This window comes from Ixodes scapularis, unplaced genomic scaffold (assembly GCF_016920785.2).
Source record: "Ixodes scapularis isolate PalLabHiFi unplaced genomic scaffold, ASM1692078v2 PGA_scaffold1__304_contigs__length_218370807, whole genome shotgun sequence".
Classification (NCBI taxonomy): Eukaryota; Metazoa; Arthropoda; class Arachnida; order Ixodida; family Ixodidae; genus Ixodes; species Ixodes scapularis.
Genome location: NW_024609846.1, coordinates 30,856,574 through 30,874,803, shown reverse-complemented (window position 1 = coordinate 30,874,803; position 18,230 = coordinate 30,856,574). Strand labels below are relative to the sequence as shown.

The 18,230-nt window shown below is 47.3% G+C and overlaps 2 protein-coding genes across 2 annotated transcripts in view; one reads left to right on the top strand and one right to left on the bottom strand.

Annotated features, from left to right (window-relative positions):
- The window catches only part of LOC8032951 (calcium-transporting ATPase sarcoplasmic/endoplasmic reticulum type), a 29,989-nt gene extending 29,511 nt beyond the window's left edge, over nucleotides 1-478 (top strand). Inside the window, exon 19 of the mRNA XM_029975461.4 lies at nucleotides 98-478. Within this exon, the coding sequence (XP_029831321.1) occupies nucleotides 98-129 (32 nt within the window). The 3' untranslated portion in view covers nucleotides 130-478. The remainder of the gene's footprint in view (nucleotides 1-97) is intronic.
- An 8,234-nt stretch (nucleotides 479-8,712) lies between these two features.
- Nucleotides 8,713-12,395, bottom strand: LOC115316152 (xaa-Pro dipeptidase). The gene is given in 4 exon segments (XM_042290666.1): nucleotides 8,713-9,537; nucleotides 9,539-9,838; nucleotides 11,363-12,269; nucleotides 12,346-12,395. Coding segments are annotated over 3 exon segments (1,464 nt in total). The 5' UTR covers nucleotides 11,963-12,269; nucleotides 12,346-12,395; the 3' UTR covers nucleotides 8,713-8,973.
- Between the last annotated feature and the right edge of the window lie 5,835 nt (nucleotides 12,396-18,230).

The window sequence follows — 18,230 nt, the reverse complement described above, 5'->3', positions numbered from 1 at the left end:
GCACATTTGTTAACCTTTTAGTTTTTGAGTTCGTTTTCTTCATTTCGGTTTCGTTTTGTTTTCTCTTCTCTCCTTTGTCTCCCTTCCCCCCTTACAGTCAGTCCCGAGATGCTAAAGAAGAAAAACTAAAAGCCCAGGGAACCTAAGGAGAAAAAGCACCAATCGTGCGAAAACATGAACAACTGCATAGTGCGTGTGACCTCCGATCTTAGTGCATGTTTAGAAATTTTCTTTATCCGTTCTTAATTTTCCTTGATCATCGTTTTTTGTTTTCTTTTACCGTGTGAGTGCCGACGAGTTGTGGAAAGACTCTCAAGCTTGAGGATTGTGTGTACAAAAAGGTATTGCCGACTATCTGTCGCGGAATAGCAGACGGTGAAATACGCAACTGCCGGTAGGATGGTTTGGTGTTTTGTTTCGACATTTTGATTTCGTGTCACCCCTCTACGCACATGCACATCCGTTTTTTTTTTTTTTTTTTTTTTTTTTTTTTTCCTCCTCCTTCCTCTAATACTTTGTTTTATCTGAACACTTCTCGTTCGGTAATTACTTTTTCTTCGTGAATAAAATGTAAAGCGAAACTGATCAACATGATGGCCGATCCGAAGAGGAATTCAGGTCAGAACCGAAACTGGCGAAACGGCTGAAGCAGACAACGCGCGCAGTTGACATCCTCTCTACAATCCGAAGAAAAAGTACTTGCCAGAACGGCACCATCGTTATCATTTCATTTACCACTCCCGCCTATTTAACTAAGAGATAAAAAGTCATTTTTAAAGACTATACATACGCGTTACTTTGTTTCTTGAACGTAGGGATGTTATAACTTTCGCTCACTGTGTATAGTTGACCGTTCTTGTTGTTCTCTAGTTTTTTTGTTTGTTTTTTTGTCCCTTCTGTGGCTGCAGAAGTAAGGAAGACACTGCGGCGTAGTAGAACCGTTTCGAAGAGCCCGCCCTTGACGATCGAGCTTATGCATTAGGCTGCGTCTAATACACGAAACAACAGCCCGTGTAGAAAGCCTTGCGAGCGTTAGGAAAATTTCAAGGAAACGCCGTATATACGGTGTCCCGCGGTGTTAAGCCTACGGCGGTATTTCTCGAATGGCCTCAGAACTCGCGCCCGCCCCCCAACGGTGGAAAGGTGAAAGTTGGCGTCAGGCGGCTGTGAGAGGTGCCGCCCATCGATGGCGACGATGAGTGTTTCGACGCTTGTTCCTGTACCCCGGACCACTTGTGATATGCTTCGTGCACCGTCTTCCCCTCTCTCCCTACTCCTCGCTCGGAATGAGAAGAAAACGTTTTGTACAGGCCGGTGTGGAAAGGAGGTCAACCCGTGTACCATACTAGAATAAACAAACAAAACAAAAAAATCACTCCCTAACGTACGGCCTGCTGTGTTTCTTCGTGGGTCTGCTGGGTTGAGGACTCGACCGCACCCGCGCTTCTTCAAGGTTACGTTTTTTTGTGTTTTTTTTTTTTTTTTTTACAAATATTTTTAAGGAACAAAAAGGAAAACTTTATTACATATCATTTTATTCGTTGTTGACTATGGGAAAAAGCGAGTGCATTTTATCTCTGCGCTCGATTATAAGAGCTAATATCACGAATAATTTGTACGTACTAGGCACATTGGAACATTTCTCAGTCACGCAGACGAAATAATTGGTCAGTTACAGCATTTTTATTTGAAATTCGTGGCATTAAAAACGGTGTTAAAACCGCTTCGTACGTGTATTTATGTGCACTGTCGGACACTGTTAGCGCGAACACGGCGTTGACGCTTTCGTGCCAAACGAACGAACGACATGTGGAAAACCAAGAGAGACGGCAAAAACTACTAGTAACACTGGGTAAGCAACTCCTTGTGCTTGCAGACGATCAAAATAAGTTGAAAGTCACGTAATATATAGTCCGATTTTTATTCTTTCTGCTCATGAATATGTGCGAAGATGCTTGTTCTGTTTTCAAATCATCACCCGCACGCTCCAAATCTTTGCAAATAGGGGGAAGCCAGAGGACAGGTGCGCGACAAAAACTGCCCAACATAGGAAATAATAAGAAAACACACCTTTCGTAGCCCACGTACTTTATTCTTTACGTTTCGAACGTTTCTTTTAACCGCTCGTAGAGATACACGACGGGGTCATTTTCATATAGTGAGAGGACAGGCATATTAGCAATGTAGCACCAACGGAATGCGGCTAACTTTGAACACACTCTACATTCCTTTCGATCGTTATTTTGCTTAGAATCATCGCTCGTTTCTACATACCTGCCATGGAACACAGGTTTGGGCCTGAAATATAGCGAAGTAATTAGAATCGTTCGGTGGTAAAGGAAAAATGCTGTAACTAAGCAATTACACTTTCACAATATCAATAAAGGTACATACTACCCAATACAAACGAAGTAACAAAGTTATTAATGTTATTTTCCGGCGACGAGACAAAATTCACGCGGGTTTTCCCATAGGAATACACAGGAAGACTGGAAAAGTAGACTGCATGCTGTCTGCTCCAATTTGCAACCGGAAGTCCCATAGACACTAGCGCCAGCTGAGCTGCTAGCGTTTATTGTAATAACTCTATGGGTGCCACCCCCATCTCCCCGGCGGACGCGCCGCTGGCGCCGCGTCGAACTACCGAAGTTAAAATGTACCTAAGTCGGGACGCGCTACCTGAAAGCCCCGCTGAGGCATGGTTGTATAAAAACAATATTAATTGTGCCGCAAAACCCTGCAACCTAAAGATTTTAAAAACATAACGCGCCCCTCTTTTTGTACTAAACTCCAATAAATTTCATACAAAAAGAGTCTTTTCCGTTTGTTTTTACGCGAAAACAGGCTTTCAAAAAGCTCAAGGTGACCACAGTACAGACAAACGATAAAGAGTGGCGCTGTTGTCGCATTTAGCTCGGTCTCGGTGGACGCCAGCGGCCCAGGTTTCGACGGCAAGTTTCCCAACTGAGTGTTTTAGCATATGCTTAACGCCCTTAACGCAGTACACTGATCTCAGAGCCGTATATGTAGAGAGTTTGGTCAATGGGAGGACGTGCGTCAGATTTGGAAAGAGGGCTTGGCACGCTCTCTTGACCAACCAGAAGCCGAAAAGAATCCCCTAGCGGTGGTAGCGGCAAACAGTTCTGATCAAAGATATATGTTTGTATATGGTTTTAATAAGCGCGTAAGAGTGAAGTATAGTAACTCTTCGTGGTTGAAAATAGGGCGCACGTGTTTGTTTTGATCATGATCATGCAGAAAGATGTAAGAAACGAATGCGCCGCTCGACTCTGTTTTGCGCGGACAGAGTGTGACCGCTCGGACGACAGACTCCCGGCCCTCGGCGCTTGGCGTACGGATTATGTCGATCGTTCCGCTAGTCGCACTCTTCCACCACCATTTTGGATGAACGTGATTGCAACATCACGTGTACCATATTTTCAGCCATCGAGAGTTACTTCAATGCAGTTATTAGGTTTGTTTCTCGCGACCACCGCCAGGGTATTATTTCCGGCTTCTGGTTGGTCACATTCGAATTTCTGAAGACGCCCTGGAACACGCCCAGCCCGCTTTCGGCCAATGGCGCCTCCGCATTTGTCTCCTGTACTTCCCAACGAATGGCCAAACTCTCTACATATATGGCTCTGACTGATCTCAATGATCTCTATGTGTTCGCTGCAGCGCGAGTGAAGCCACTGGACGGCCATCTTGCTCGTAGACGATTTGCGGTCTTGCTAGCGTTGTGCTGCGGTTTTCCAGCGTGCTATAGACGCGTTTTCTACTTGTTCATCGTCATTCGCCATAGAAGGTTTTTTAAGGTTGTGTAACCGTTGAGACTTGCCGTTGTGAGCACGTGGAACATTTTACGAAAGTGCAGCGCTGCAGAAAAAAGGTACAACTCGTCGAAAGCAAGTTTTGCTGGTTTCGCGGCGGGGTCAAAGTTTCCTTGGCACGCCGAAGTAGCCGAAGTGCTGCGTCTCTGTACCTTCGCACGCTGGGATACCGATCAAGATTCGCTTCGGCGCCGTGTGGATGTGTTTTGCGAGTACAATGTGCGTGAAGCCGTAGGTATACCTCTGGGCAGCGTTTTACTTTTACTCTGACTACTGTATTTGTAACTTACGAAACTCGCAGCCCAGAAATGAACTTGATCCAGTGTCCACCACGTGTCCACTATAGTCGGTTACAGGTTAAGAAGGTAGCGGCAAATGCCCCTCAAAGGGAATCAGATATCCCTCCGCCACCTCCGCATCCAATAGCGTCCCACCGTTTCCGTGACGTCGCGGCCAACGCGCGAGGAGGGTCTTGCCTTTCTGTACATCTTTGCTTTATCTTTCAACTTCGACTTAGCATTGTGGAAGCCACGAGAGGGAGATTAGAGTTCCCCCCACCGACGGAAACAAATATGACCTTCGGGGATTAGCTTCCCCCCCGATGAATACAAAGGTCGCTTTCTTAAAAAGTGGGATCGGAGACAAGTTGGAATCCATTGAAGCGGAACAAGGAGCGTTTCCAGGGAACTCTTCTTTCGACTGCGGAGAAATTTGAAACGGGCGCATCACGCTTGTGGGAGGAACTTCTCCTACCTTCTTGACTTGTAACCGACTATAACAACAAAATTGCGCGTTTTTTTTTCTTTCTTTTTTTCTACTAGACGTTTATGGCAATCAAATCAGTAGTACAAAATCTTTATTTTTTGTGGCTTTTTCCTGCTGCACTACGCTCGCGGTTTCACTCCATACGACCCCTCAAGAAACTACTACTACTAGTTTCATCACGGGAGTCACGGGAGGTACTCGCACTACGTGGTACTCACCACGTACTCACTTGATCGAATGGCGTTTTAGCGAACGCCCACGTTTCACCAAATGACACTTTAGCGAATAGCCGGACGCCGCGAAGCGGCGTTTTCGGGCAAGCCAAATGGGTTAACATTTTTGTAATGAGCCGCCGCAGACTGTCACCGCGAAGCGGCGTAAGCTAACCGTATACAGGGGCCTTAGCGTAAGCGCAGCGCGGCGGATGCAAATACGGCTCTGGGCGGATGTAGCCTCCCTAGGCGGATGGGTTAGGAGGTATTGGGTTAACGCGCACCCCCATTATTCGCTAAAACGTCGATTCGCTCAAATCATTCATAGGCGTACCAACCGGGGGGGGGGGGGGGGGGGGGGCAAGGGGGCAAGGCATGCGTTTTGCCCTTCCTGAAACAGCCGTCACTGTGCAGGGCAAACACTGCCCGGCGGCGCCCAAGGGATACCAAGGGCACCGCCCCCCAGCCCTGAGGGGGGATCTAATTTGCCCCCCCCCCCCCCCACTCAAAAACAAGTTGGTACGCCACTTGTTTGGTTTAAGTCAGATTAAACCTCAGTTGCAAGTGCACTCTACTGTGTGTGTGTCTTCTCTTACTGCTCCTCGTTTTTTAGCGCCTTTAATCCTGAAATCTACCACCAACTAGCCCAAGTGAATATATCCTTTTACAGCAGATTCCTTCTGCCTGCCTGCACGCAGGCATGCAGCACCATGGGGTGGCATTGATCGAAACTGACGCGCGGCAGCCTCCTTTGGATTCATTTACTTGCCGTTTTGCCTGGCTTTTTGCGTGGCTTCTAAACTAAGCTGGTATGTGTCAGATTGCGGCTTCACGAATTTATCTGCAGTTTGGCGCGGCTTATGACCTTGTCTGAATTGGCTTATGACCTTGACTTCAGACTCCAGAGTTCCAGAGTCTGAAGTCGACAGATGTATATTTGAAGGCGTGGACGTGTTGTCACATTGCAAGCCCTCGGGATCCAAGGTCCCGCTGAAAAGCACTGTCGCCTATTTAAAAGAAAATTCCCTGTCTTTATTACCAGCGGATAAAGAGGGAGGCTTCGTAGTGGTGCCTAAGGGGATGGTTATGTCTAAAGCGTCAGACGCCATAACGGCCACGTTTAAGCGCAGGGATGACGTGTCACTTTCGAAGGTGAAAACTGAAGCACGTAGCCTTTGCAAACAGCTAAGCCTAGATAAACTGGGCCAAGCGATTGATAAGGGCAAATGCTTAGGTTTAGATTTATTTTTTTCTGCCAAAACTCACAAGATTAACTGTCCGCGCTACGCGCGATTGTGTCGGAGAAAGGGACATGGCAAAAATCTGTGGCTTCATTTTTGCAAACAGTACTAAATATGTTAATGATTGATGATCCCTTTCGGTGAAGAATTCTGATGAGATGATAGATTTTTTTAAAGACCATCCAGACCGAAGCTTGTTGGTTTGCTCAATTGACATTACAGATTTGTACTATTCGATTCCCCATAAAGAGCTGTTGGCTTCTGTGGAAGAATGTATTGACAATCATGGTACCGTGGCGTTTCAGAATGAATCTGGACTTAGTGTGAGTCACTTTCTAGAACTTTTATCTTTTTATCTCAAGTCGACGTTCGCGATCTGGAATGACGGTGTTTGTATTCAGAGAAATGGCGTGTGCATGGGGTCATGTATAGCCCCAGTACTTAGCGATATATTTCTTGCGTTCCACGATAAAGTCCTGTCAGGCAAGCTGGAAGGAACCAAGATGGGGAAATGTTTTAGATTCGTAGACGGCTATTTGGTGCTCCTAGATTGTGACAATGAGGAAATTGATTCGGCTGTGTCGTTTGTCCTGTCAACGTTCAAAGAGTGTCTGAAACCGCTGGTGCTGACGCATGAAGTACCTGTAAATGGGGCCATTAGGTTTCTGGACCTGAGCCTGCAACTTGGTCATGGCCATGTGTTCTGGATATATGAGCCAAGAGCAAAGAAACCCATCTTGCCTTTTTCCTCAGCGCATACCAAACTTGTGAAAAGAGGAATTGTTAACCTCTGTTTTAGAAATGCCCTGTTCAAGTCCTGCCCCCACAGGGTGAAAGAAAGCTTCAACACACAAGCGGCAAGGCTCAGACATGCGGGATATCCGTCTTACCTGTTGACGACAGTTGCTGAGAGCTTACTTAAAGTGGGGCCCTGCAAGGACTTTTTACTGTTTTTTAATTTGCACCGAACCTGAGCGCACTGAACGTAGTAACTTAGTGAAACTTTTCTTTTCGCGAAATTCGCTTTATTTTAAAAGTTATATAGGCAATTCAGAATTACAAAATCAAGCAAAAAATAACCTCCTTCATGACGTCGTAGGTCCTGGCTTGAGTGGCCGTGAACTAGAGGAGGAATAGTGAGCTTATCGAGCGCTCACGGCCGCCGCACCCCGTTTCGACGGCGCCAGAGGGCGCCACTAAAGCATGTTCTGGATAGGCTGTATGCAGCGGGCAGCCAAAGCGGCTTTCATTGCGTTTGCTGCGCGATTAAACACTAATTCGGCATGACACTTCATTGGCCACAAACGACAGCAAACACGGGGTAAAAATCAGTTCAGAATTGGAGCCCACTTCGCGCTGCCATACCGCGAAACGGCCAAACCGCAAGACAAAGCCTCTCGCCGAAGGCCTTCGGAACGCTCGGGGCCGGTCGGATCCTCCTGTCCATACGACTGCAGCGCCACCGCGCACATCCGGGATTTTTCCGTGTCGGCGCCTTATCCCACTACTCCTTTCTAGTATGCGCCGCCTTTTCCACCGCTTGGCGGCGGGTATGTTGACGGGTCATTTCTTGTTTCCGTACTTCATAAAGTGCATTCGTTTCTTTTCCGATCTAAGATACTGAACAAAAACTACTTTTATAAATAATTGAAACGGTTCGCGCCACTTATATTTTGTATTTCGACCAAAAAGAAGTTTTTAGTGGCTCTGGCCAGTAGTAAGCCCAGGACCAAAGACGTCACATTTTGCGCGCTTTCGGTACCGCGGGTCGCCCTCGTCGTTGGAGGAGGTTTCCGTGTCGTCCGGTTAAAATATGGCGCACTGATATTTAGCTACTCTTTCCGTGCCCGCTGGCTTGCCCGAACCCCAAGAGACGTGGAAACCGCATAAAAGGTACACGCTTAAATATGATTGCAGGGCCCCTTTAACAAAGGGCGTGAGGAAACTACCCAGCAGGATCGTAGGGTTAACAAAAAAGTAACTGTTTTACCATACCTGCATAAGATATCTCACAACCTTAAGAAAGTTGGCCGTAGGGTTGGAGTTGATGTGGTTTTTTTGGCTCCGGAGAAGCTATCTGGGCTGTGCAGAAAAGTGAACTCCTGTTCTAAAGAAAAGCGGGGTTGCACCAAAAAACACCAGGACCAATTCGTAGACTGTGTGGAGGGAGTAGTGTACTCTATTCCCCTCTCGTGTGGCAGGAGATACGTCGGGCAAACGGGGCGATGCCTCAATGATCGGCTGCGGGAGCACAAGTATAACGTGTTTAGAGTTGTGTCAGGTCACCTTGGCTTGCACTGCCGAGACTGTTGCTGCGCTCCCGTCCTTGACAAGTGTGAAGTGATTAGGAAAAATAAAGACAAACTCACTCGGGGAATCATTGAGGCGCGGGAAATTGGAAGATTGGGGCAAAACTGCGTCAGCACTCCGTCACTATCTTTATCAGATAAGGAACGTTCCTATTTAGACACAGTGACAGTGCATAGCGATGGCTAGGGAGCACGTGGCATCCAGGTCAAGCTTTTTATTCATGTTTGTTTGTTGCGACAGTACAGCATTTATACTCGCTGTTAGAACGAATAAACTTCAGTTGTAAGTCAGCGCCTTGTTTGTCTACCTTCTTGTTCTTGTCTTTGCGCTGTTTTAATCTTTAATCATTTCTAGAGATAAAATACAAAAATATTTATTTTGCAGGCCGTACATCGAAGAACATCCCCTCATTCGCAGAAAGCAAGCAGGTGTCATTCTTTTCAACCGGTTTCAGGTACAGCCGCAGAATTGACCAGTCTCAATGACAAGCTTCCAACAACAAAAAAAAAAAGGAAAACAAATTCCCAATAGTTAAAGATATAGAGCAATAGCCAATAGATCATTCATCCATGGCATTAAGCCCCTCCCCTTTAAGGAGTTAAGAGCCCAGCATCAGGCGGCCTCTCTGCCCTCTGCCATCAGGGCCTCGATGTCCTCGACCGTCCGTGGCACTTGGGTCAGGTTCTCGTGTCCGTCCTGGGTGATGAGCACGTCGTCTTCGATGCGCACGCCCCCGAAGTGCCGGAACCTTTTCAGCTCTTCAGGGACCAGAAACTGCGAGAGCGTGGGGCTCTCCAATGCCTGGTCCAGGAGGCACTCAATGAAGTAGCAGCCGGGCTCCACCGTGATCACCATACCCGCTTGCAACGCGCGTGCCGTGCGCAGACACTTGAGCCCCGCCTCTGTCGGCCGCGGCGGGTCCTTGCTGAGGTAGCCGCCCACGTCGTGCGTGTCTAGGCCCATGAAGTGGCCCAGACCGTGTGGCATAAAGGTGGCACCAAGCCGGGCCTCCATCATGGAGTCCAGGTTGCCCCGGAGCAACCCCATGTCCCTCAGGGCGGCCAGCATTATCCGCTCAGCAAGCCGGTGCATGTCTGGCCAGAGCACTCCGGGCCGGAGCGCGGCCAGGACCGCGGTGCTCGCCGCCAGCACAGCGTTGTAGATGCCGCGCTGGTCGGTCCGTGAAGCGACCGTTGGCTGGGAACGAACAGGTGATGTCGGAGGTGTAGCAGTAGTACTCGCAACCCATGTCGAAGAGGCACATGTCGCCATCCTGCAGGGCACGATCATTCGGAGCCCCTGCGTGGCCGTAGTGGAGCACGGCGCTGTTGGTGCCGCTGCCGCAGATGCAGGTGTACGACACATGGCGGGCTCCCCCGGTCCCGTAGCACCAGCTCAGGAAGACTGACTCGAGCTGGTACTCGAACATCCCAGGGCGCACGCGGCGCATCACCTCCTTGTGGGCGTCGCTGCTCACCTGCATGGGAAAAGGGGGGGGGGGGGGGGGAGGGGAGGGGGGGTTAACCTGGCCCCAGACGCTCTTCCTTTCTGTGGATGGCCACCAGATACTCCAAGGACACTGGGAAGTAGAATAAATGTCCAGAGGGAAGTACAGAGAGTATGCACTTGTCGCTATAGCGGTGTGCGTGACTGCAGAGCACTTGCTGACGGCAAGCTTCCAGCTTTTTTACGATGTTTATTCCACACTATAGAGATTGCCGGCCTTCGCTACCCATTAATATGAGCTCATTCTGAGTATGTGCTCTAAGCAGCGCACTCAAATATGGCGTCGAGTGAATGAGATGGCGTTGAGATTTGATGGTGTAAAACAGGGGTCTCCAACTGACGGCCCGCATCGGGACCTGCGGAGCAAAATTATACGGCCCTGGCATGCCACTAAAAATGACCGCCTCCTACCCCCCATACACAAGAACAATAGGTGTGTTCCCTAGCAAACCCAGTGTAACTGGCCTGATTACTTCTGATCAAGTTCAAGAGATTTGCCAGATAGAATTCACTAATCAGTTGACCCCAAACCGGCAATAAGTTGAAGAATGCATTTGTGGCAAACAACTTTGCAAAGTTTTCTGCTGGCCTCCCTGCTGGAATTTAAGTTTTCAAATCTATGAAATCTTGTATCGGCCTTTATTGAAGTGTTTGCTACAGCACGTATATATCTGCAAACACAATTTTACAAGACGAAGACTGGGAAGTCAAACGTGGTTCTTGCGAATGAGATGAGCACCTCCAAAATATTTTTATGACTTTAAATGTGAATGTTTTCATCTTGGCAAGCAATATTGAACACCCAAAACCTTACTGAGAGAGATCTCGAGCAATCTTATGTTAGGTCTCCCCCCCCAGGGGCAGATCCAGAACTCGGGGGGGGGGGGGGGGGGGGGCCGAAAATTTTTAAGGATACTATTCTCTCATTTTTTTCTTGTGCAAGGGGGGTCCACCCATGTCAAATTGCCCTCCGAGAAGGGGGGCGGGAGGGGGGTCAACTTTGTTTGGGGGAGGGAGGGGGTCGACTTTGGGGGGGGGAAGGAGGGGCGGTCGCCCCCCCCCCCCCCCCCTTGGATCCGCCAATGGGTCTGCCTGAATCAAGATAACGTCTTTGCATATCACTTTTAGTATGAGAGGTTTTTTTTTTGTTTTTTTATCTTCTATTTCTATAAAATATTAATATCAGGCACGTAGCCAGGGGGGAGGCCCATGCGCCCGGGCCCCCCCTCGAAATCTGCCATTTTGCTGGGAATTCCTGTCTCTCCCCTCTCCTTCTCCTTTCTTCCTTCCTTCCTTCCTTCCCCTTCCTTCCCCCCCCCCCCCCCCCCCCCCGAAACAAAATCCTGGCTACGTGCCTGATTAGTATTATTATTAGAAGTGTGGAGTACCCATTTTTTGCCGAATAATTCAACGCCCGACATTCCACCCAGTTTTATCTCATTTCCTCGCAAAACAAACAAACCACTCCGATAAGAACCGCACGGTGCTCACGTACCTTATTCGTGTAGCGTATCACCTCCAGCTCCTGCGGGGTCTTGAAGACCCGCAGCTCGGCTATGGTCTCGTAGAGCGTCATCGAGTCCACCTTGAAGCCCTCGATGCCCGGGAAGTGGGCCTCCTTACTCATGCGCCCGCTGTCGCTGTTCCGCCCGCGCAGCGTGAGCAGCGTCTGCGCGCCTCGCGTCCGCAGGGCGTCGGCGAGCTCGTCTACGTACAGGACCTCGTCGACGGCGTACTTGGCGGCGAGGTGTTCGCAGGTGTGCAGCTTGCCCATCCAGACCGCGTAGCTCTCGGGCAGCTTGGGCACGAACACGACGGCCTTCCCGCGTTCAACGTCGAGCGCGCCGAAGCAGTCCGGCTCCTCGACGCCGAAGACCCAGTGGAAGTAGGACTCCTGACGGAACACGGGCTCGAAGTCGGAGCAGTAGCGCGTCGGGGACTCTCCGCCCTGGAGCACCACGAAGGCGCCCTGCCCGGTCTGGCGGCGCAGCTGCTCGCAGAGTCGCTGGCGGTTGACCGCGTGGAGTTCCCGCGGGACTCGCAGAGTGTGCGGTCCTCGGCTGAAAGTCGCCAGTGCACCGTTGCAGGAAGGCATGTTCGGGGTGGCGATGCGGACGAGTCGAGCGAAGAGTGCCGAAGCCAGTGGGGCTCTGAGTGGGGGGCGTGTTGTGGTCGTTGTGATGGTCGCGTCAGTCGAGTCACGAGCGCCTTGTGGAGAGGAGTGGAAAACCCACTCAAACAGCTGACGAGTCGTAAATAGGGCGCTAGTGGCCGGTCGCGACTAGTCTAGACGGATAATGCGACAATCGGGCCACTTTCAGCCTTCAGGGACACGGGATGGATCTTCACGTATGCAAGTGGAACGGAAGCGCAGAAGGCATTTCCATGTGTTGTGACATAACCTGAAAGGGGAAAGCGCGCGAAGGCGGAAGTAATGCGCGCGGCTTGGAACCGAGTCGACCGAGTGCCTTGAGTTACCTTGAGTGCTTGAGCAGCTTGAGTCAACCGAATGCCTTGAGTAGCCTGCCCCACTGTGGGCCTGCTGGGCCTGCTGCCTGCCTTGAGTGCAGTGTTGCCAGATGGTCCCACCGAAAAACCGCCAAACGGCTTAGAGGTATAGCCCAAATATAGCCAAAGCCATAAAATAAATATAGCCCAAAATAGCCAAGACTAGAAAGAACGATTTTTAAGCCTTTTATTGACAATTTTTCATACGCGCAAAAAACATATTAAATTCTCTTTTTCAACCTTCTGATGAGCCACTTTTTGTGTGCATTAGGTCCCCTAATATATAAAAAAAAATGCTTCAGAAGGATGAAAATTTCTGAAACAATTAATTACACATCCTTTGTAGGATTTCAGAAATAGAAAACATACATGGACAGCTGTATTGTGAGGCCCGGGAGATATAACGATACAGTAAAAGAACAGAATGCAAGAGCAGAACAGTCAGAACTGGGAGTTTCAAACCAGCACCCCTTATATGTAAGGTTCTTACCAATAACCCACCCGTCTATTTTTCTTTGTGTAGAATATGAGCGTCCCCCGTTCCGGTTCACGCTATTTTTGATTGTGTTTCTTTTCTTAAAGTTAGCGATCCCTAAGAATTTTCGCAATGGGCACCAAAGCTGCGTTTGGAGAGTTCAGTCTACGTCCGGGTAGAAGACGCGCAGCTGGACCTGTAAAAACAGTGCAATTTGTTTGTTTGATTTGCTTCACTGCGCTGTGGGGAGACCGCTTGAACTCTGCTAGCACTGCTTCTCTGCGCATTGTGAAAACCCCGACGTTTGTAGAAGTTTGAAGCCATTCTCCTTCCTCTCTCTCCTCTCAACTAGCCAAAAGAGAAACAATTTTTTTTTTCGAAACTGACTACAGGTTTTCCCGCTCATTTTAGTACAAGCGACGACCAATTTAATCCCGGGGTCACTCAATTTAATCCAAGCGCCATACTTAATCCATGCGCCACACAATTTAATCCCGGGGTCAGTCCATTTAATCCACAATATATATATATATATATATATGCGCTCATTGGGGGTGTTCAGTGGTCGTGTTTCGCTTACACATTTGGTAACTTAAAACAATTGTTTATACAATTAGAATTTTTGGGGGGCAATTGAGAATTTGATCACTAATGTGATTACTTTGAGTTACTAGTCCCACTATTGACGAGGCTTAACTGATATGTTGGTTACTCTTTTTAGAGCGCAGCTCTTAGGCACCCGTTTCCAACTTAAGCGGCGCCGGCGTCGCCGCCGCCGTCGGCGTAACCACGCGGTGAATGATGGGTAAATTCCCCCGCTAAATTTAGCGGAAAAATTTCCCTGCTAAATCTAGCGGAAAACTTTTCCTGCTAAATCTATCGAAAAATATTCCCAGCTAGATTTAACGAAACATTTGCCCCGCAGATTCTAGTGGAATATTTTCCCCGCTAAGTCTAGCAGAAAAGTGTCCCCGCTAAATCTAGTGTAAACTTTTTCCCGCTAAATTCAGCGGAAACTTTTTTCCCGCTAAACCTAGCGGAATGTTTTCCCCGCTAAATCTAGCGGAAAATTTTCCCAGCTAGATTTAGCGAAAAATTTGCCCCGCAAAGGCTAGCGGAAACGTTTCCCCGCTAAATCTAGTGGAAAATTTTTCCCGCTAAATCTAGCGGAAACTTTTCCCCGCTAAATCTAGCGGAACAATTTACCAGCTAGATTTAGCGGAAAAGTTTTCCCGCTGTCTTGCGGAAAATTTTCCCAGCTAAATCTAGTGTAAAATTTTTCCCACTAAATTTAGCGGAAAATTTTTTCCCGCTAAATCTAGCGGAAAGTTTTCCCCGCTAAATCTAGCGGAAAATTTTCCCAGCTAGATTTAGTGAAAAATTTGCCCAGCAAAGTCTAGCGGAAAAGATTTCTCGCTAAATCTAGTAAAAAAATTTTACCGCTAAACCTAGCGGAAAATTTTCCCCGCTAAATCTAGCGGAAAAATTTCCCAGCTAGATTTAGCGGACAATTTTCCCCGCTAAGCCTAGCGGAAAATTTGCCCTGCTAAATCTAGTGTAAAATGTTTCCACTACAATTAGCGGGAAAATGTTCCCGCTAAATCTAGCGGAAAGTTTTCCCCGCTAAATCTAGCGGAAAGTTTTCCCCGCTAAATCTAGCTGGGAAGATTTTCCGCTACATTTAGCGGGGGAAATTTTCCACTAAATATAGCGGGAAAAATTTTCCGCTAGATTTAGTGGAGAAAATTTACCGCTAAATTTAGCGGGACAATGTTCTGCTAGATTTAGCAGGAAAAACATTCCGCTAGATTTAGATTAAAAATTTTCAGCTGGATATAGCGGGGAAGCTTTTCCGCTCGACTTTGCGGGGCAAATTTTCCAATAAATCTAGCTGGGAAAATTTTCCGCTAGATTTAGCGGGGAAAATTTTCCGCTAGATTTAGCGGGGGAAATTTTCCGCTAAATATAGCGGGAAAAATTTTTCCGCTTGATTTAGCGGACAAAATTGTCCGCTAAATTACAATGTTCTGCTAGATTTAGCAGGAAAAACATTCCGCTAGATTTAGCTTAAAATTTTTCAGCTAGATTTAGCGGGGAAGCTTTTCCGCTAGATTTTGCGGCGCAAATTTTCCGATAAATCTAGCTGGGAAAATTTTCCGCTAGATTTAGCGGGGGAAATATTCCACTAAATATAGCGGGGAATATTTTCCGCTAGATAGAGCGGGGAAAATTTTCTGCTAAATTTAGCGGGGAAAATGTTCCGCTAGATTTAGCAGTAAAAATATTCCGCTAGATTTAGCGGGAAAAATTTTCCGCTAGATTTAGCGGGGAAGCTTTTCCGCTCGACTTTGCGGGGCAAATTTTCCAATAGATCTAGCTGGGAAAATTTTCCGCTAGATTTAGCGGGGAAAATTTTCCGCTAAATATAGCGGGAAGAATTTTCTGCTAGATTTAGCGGGGAAAATTTTTCGCTAAATTTAGCGGGGAAAATGTTCCGCTAGATTTAGCAGGGAAAATTTTCCGCTAGATTTAGCGGGGAAATTTTCCGCTAAATTTAGCGGGGGAATTTGCCCATCATGCACCGCGTGGTTACGCCGACGGCGTCGGCGACGCCGACGCCGCTTAAGCCGGAAACGGGTGCCTAAGAGCTGCGCTGTAAAAAGAGTAACCAACATATCAATTAAGCCTCGTCAGTAGTGAGACTAGTAACTCAAAGTAATCACATTAGTGATCAAATTCTCAATTGCCCCCCAAAAATTCAAATTGTATAAACAAATATTCTAAGTTACCAAATGTGTAAGCAAAACACGACCACTGAACACAATAAGTCCATATATATATTGTGGATTAAATTGACTGACCCCGGGATTAAATTGTGTGGCGCATGGATTAAATTGTATGGCGCTTGGATTAAATTGAGTGACCCCGGGATTAAATTGGTCGTCGCTTGGATTAAAATGAGCGGGAAAACCTTTAGAAGTTTGAAAAATAACTAGTCGAACCTCAAAGTTCGACGTCGAACCTGAGGTTCGTCAAGAGTTCGCCGCACCCTTAGAAATAGCCCAAAAATAGCCACATAGCCAAACGCGAAATTTTGACGCCAACTAGAAAAAAATGTAGCCCAATTTGGTTATATATAGCCCAATCTGGCAACACTGCTTGAGTGTCTTGAGTAAACAACGAGGTAGTTGTTGTGAGTAAAGCCGGGTGGGTGGATAAATGAATCCGGCTGAGCCCTTTGGATCGGGCGGTAGCTCACGCCACCTAGCCATTTTGTTTTACCATTTAAGCTTAGAATATTTAAATGTGAAAACTATATTCACTTCGCACTGAAAAGAAAGTGAGGCTATCAAACCTCCTTGCCATCAGCTAATAAGACAATACATAGTTTTTTCTCGCTTTCTGCCGCCATTCACTTAATCTTTGCTTGGTAATCTCTACTGTTTTGAAATCCACTCTTCCTTCGCGGTCTCTAAAACCCAATGACTTTATTAAATCTATGTTGTCTTCGGTAGGCATAGGGTGAAGCCCTTTACAGTAGAGTATCAAGTGCTCAGCTGGCTCAGCCGTCTCGTCCTCTTCTCCACAAGCAGTGCACACCACGTGCACACTGTATCCATCTCCTGGTACCGCTGGTGCCGCTGGTACTTCGCTCTGTATGTTCTGGTTCGCAGAACACCCGTCCTCGCCTCAAACAACAATGAGCTTCCCCTAGAATTGTCATAAATGCTTTCTTTGGCAATAACTGTTTTGTTTAATCTGTAGCTTTCCAGAGCCGTCTTTGTCTGCATTCCCTCTAGCCACCAATCTCTTTCTGTGGCCTTAACTTTCTTCTTAACTGAGACTTGTTCTTCCGCGTCTTCACTATAACCTAAAAATTTTCCTCTTAATTTCCTAGTGCGCTGTCTCCACTTTGTGTCTATACTCCTCATGTATAAATAGCTGAAAACCTTTCGTGCCCATTGCTCCCCATCCATTTGCCTCAACCGATCCTCAAATTCTATCTTGCTCACCGCTTCCCTGCTCTCAAATGACGCCCATCCCATGTCTCCTTGTACTCCCTGGTTTGGCGTTTTGCAATGTGTCCCCAAAGCCAGCCTACCTACTCCGCGCTGTTTTATTTCTAGTCTTGCATGCACTTCGGATTTCATGCATATATCTGCGTTTCCAAAAGTCAAGCCAGTCACCATGATCCCTTTCCAAATCTCTCCCACCACGTCACCTGTTGTGATTCCAAAGTGCTCTATTTTTCATTACAGCTGCATTTCTGTTGCCCTTACCTATTATATACTTTTCATGCTCACTGAGATATTCTGCACCATCACATATCCATACTCCTAGGTGGGGTCCATATCACAAGAGCGAATGACATTTTAGCGAACGGCGACATTTGAGCGAATGGTCGTTTTAGCGAATAACGGGGGCGCGCGTTAACCCATCCGTCGCACTGCGCTTTACGCCGCTTCGCGGCGACAGTCTACGGCAACTCATTACAAAAATATGAACTCACTTGGCCCACCCGAAAACGCCGCTTCGCGGCGTCCGACTATTCGCTAAAGTGTCGTTCGATGAAACGTGGGCGTTCGCTAAAACGTCATTCGATCAAGTGAGTGCCTCCCCTCCTAGATGCTTGTATTTACTAGCTCTCTCAACTGTAATATTCTGTATCTTCAGCCTCTCAACTTCATCATCGTTAAAAATCATGACTGCTGATTTTTCACTACTGAATTCTAAACCTAATTCCTCTCCTTCCCTACCACAGAGGCTCATTAATTCCTGCAGCTCTGTCCTGTTGTTAGCTATTACATTAGTACAATATCATCCGCATACATCAATCCCGGTAAGGATTGCTGAATTTTTTTGCCTAGCTTACTTTATGAAAGGTCGAATCCCAAGCCCACTCTTCTCTAGTCTATCCTCCAATCCTCTCAGATACAACATAAACCGCAAAGGCGACAACGGGCACCCCATGCCTAAGGCCTCGTCTTATCTCTATTTTCCTCATTGTCTTTCCTTCCCATGTTATAATCATCCTATTATCTTTGTAAATGTTCCTTAATATTGCTGTTAGTCCCTCATCTAGGTTTAAGCTCTCCACTATGTCCCACAGGTTCCTTTGGTTCGCATTGTCATACACACCCTTGATATCCAGAAATGCCAGCCAGAGCTGTCTGTTTTCTTTTTGCGCTATTCTATACACTGTGTTAGAGAAAATATATTGTCCTCCAACCTTCTTTGTTTCCGAAACCCATTGTTCCCAATAGATTGGCGCCATCTATCGGGTAGCAGTGTAAACTTGGCGGTCTGCCATATTTTATATTTTTTTCGCGCATTATCCTTTCTTTCTTGGCAGGAAAAAACTTTTGTCAACGTTATAAAC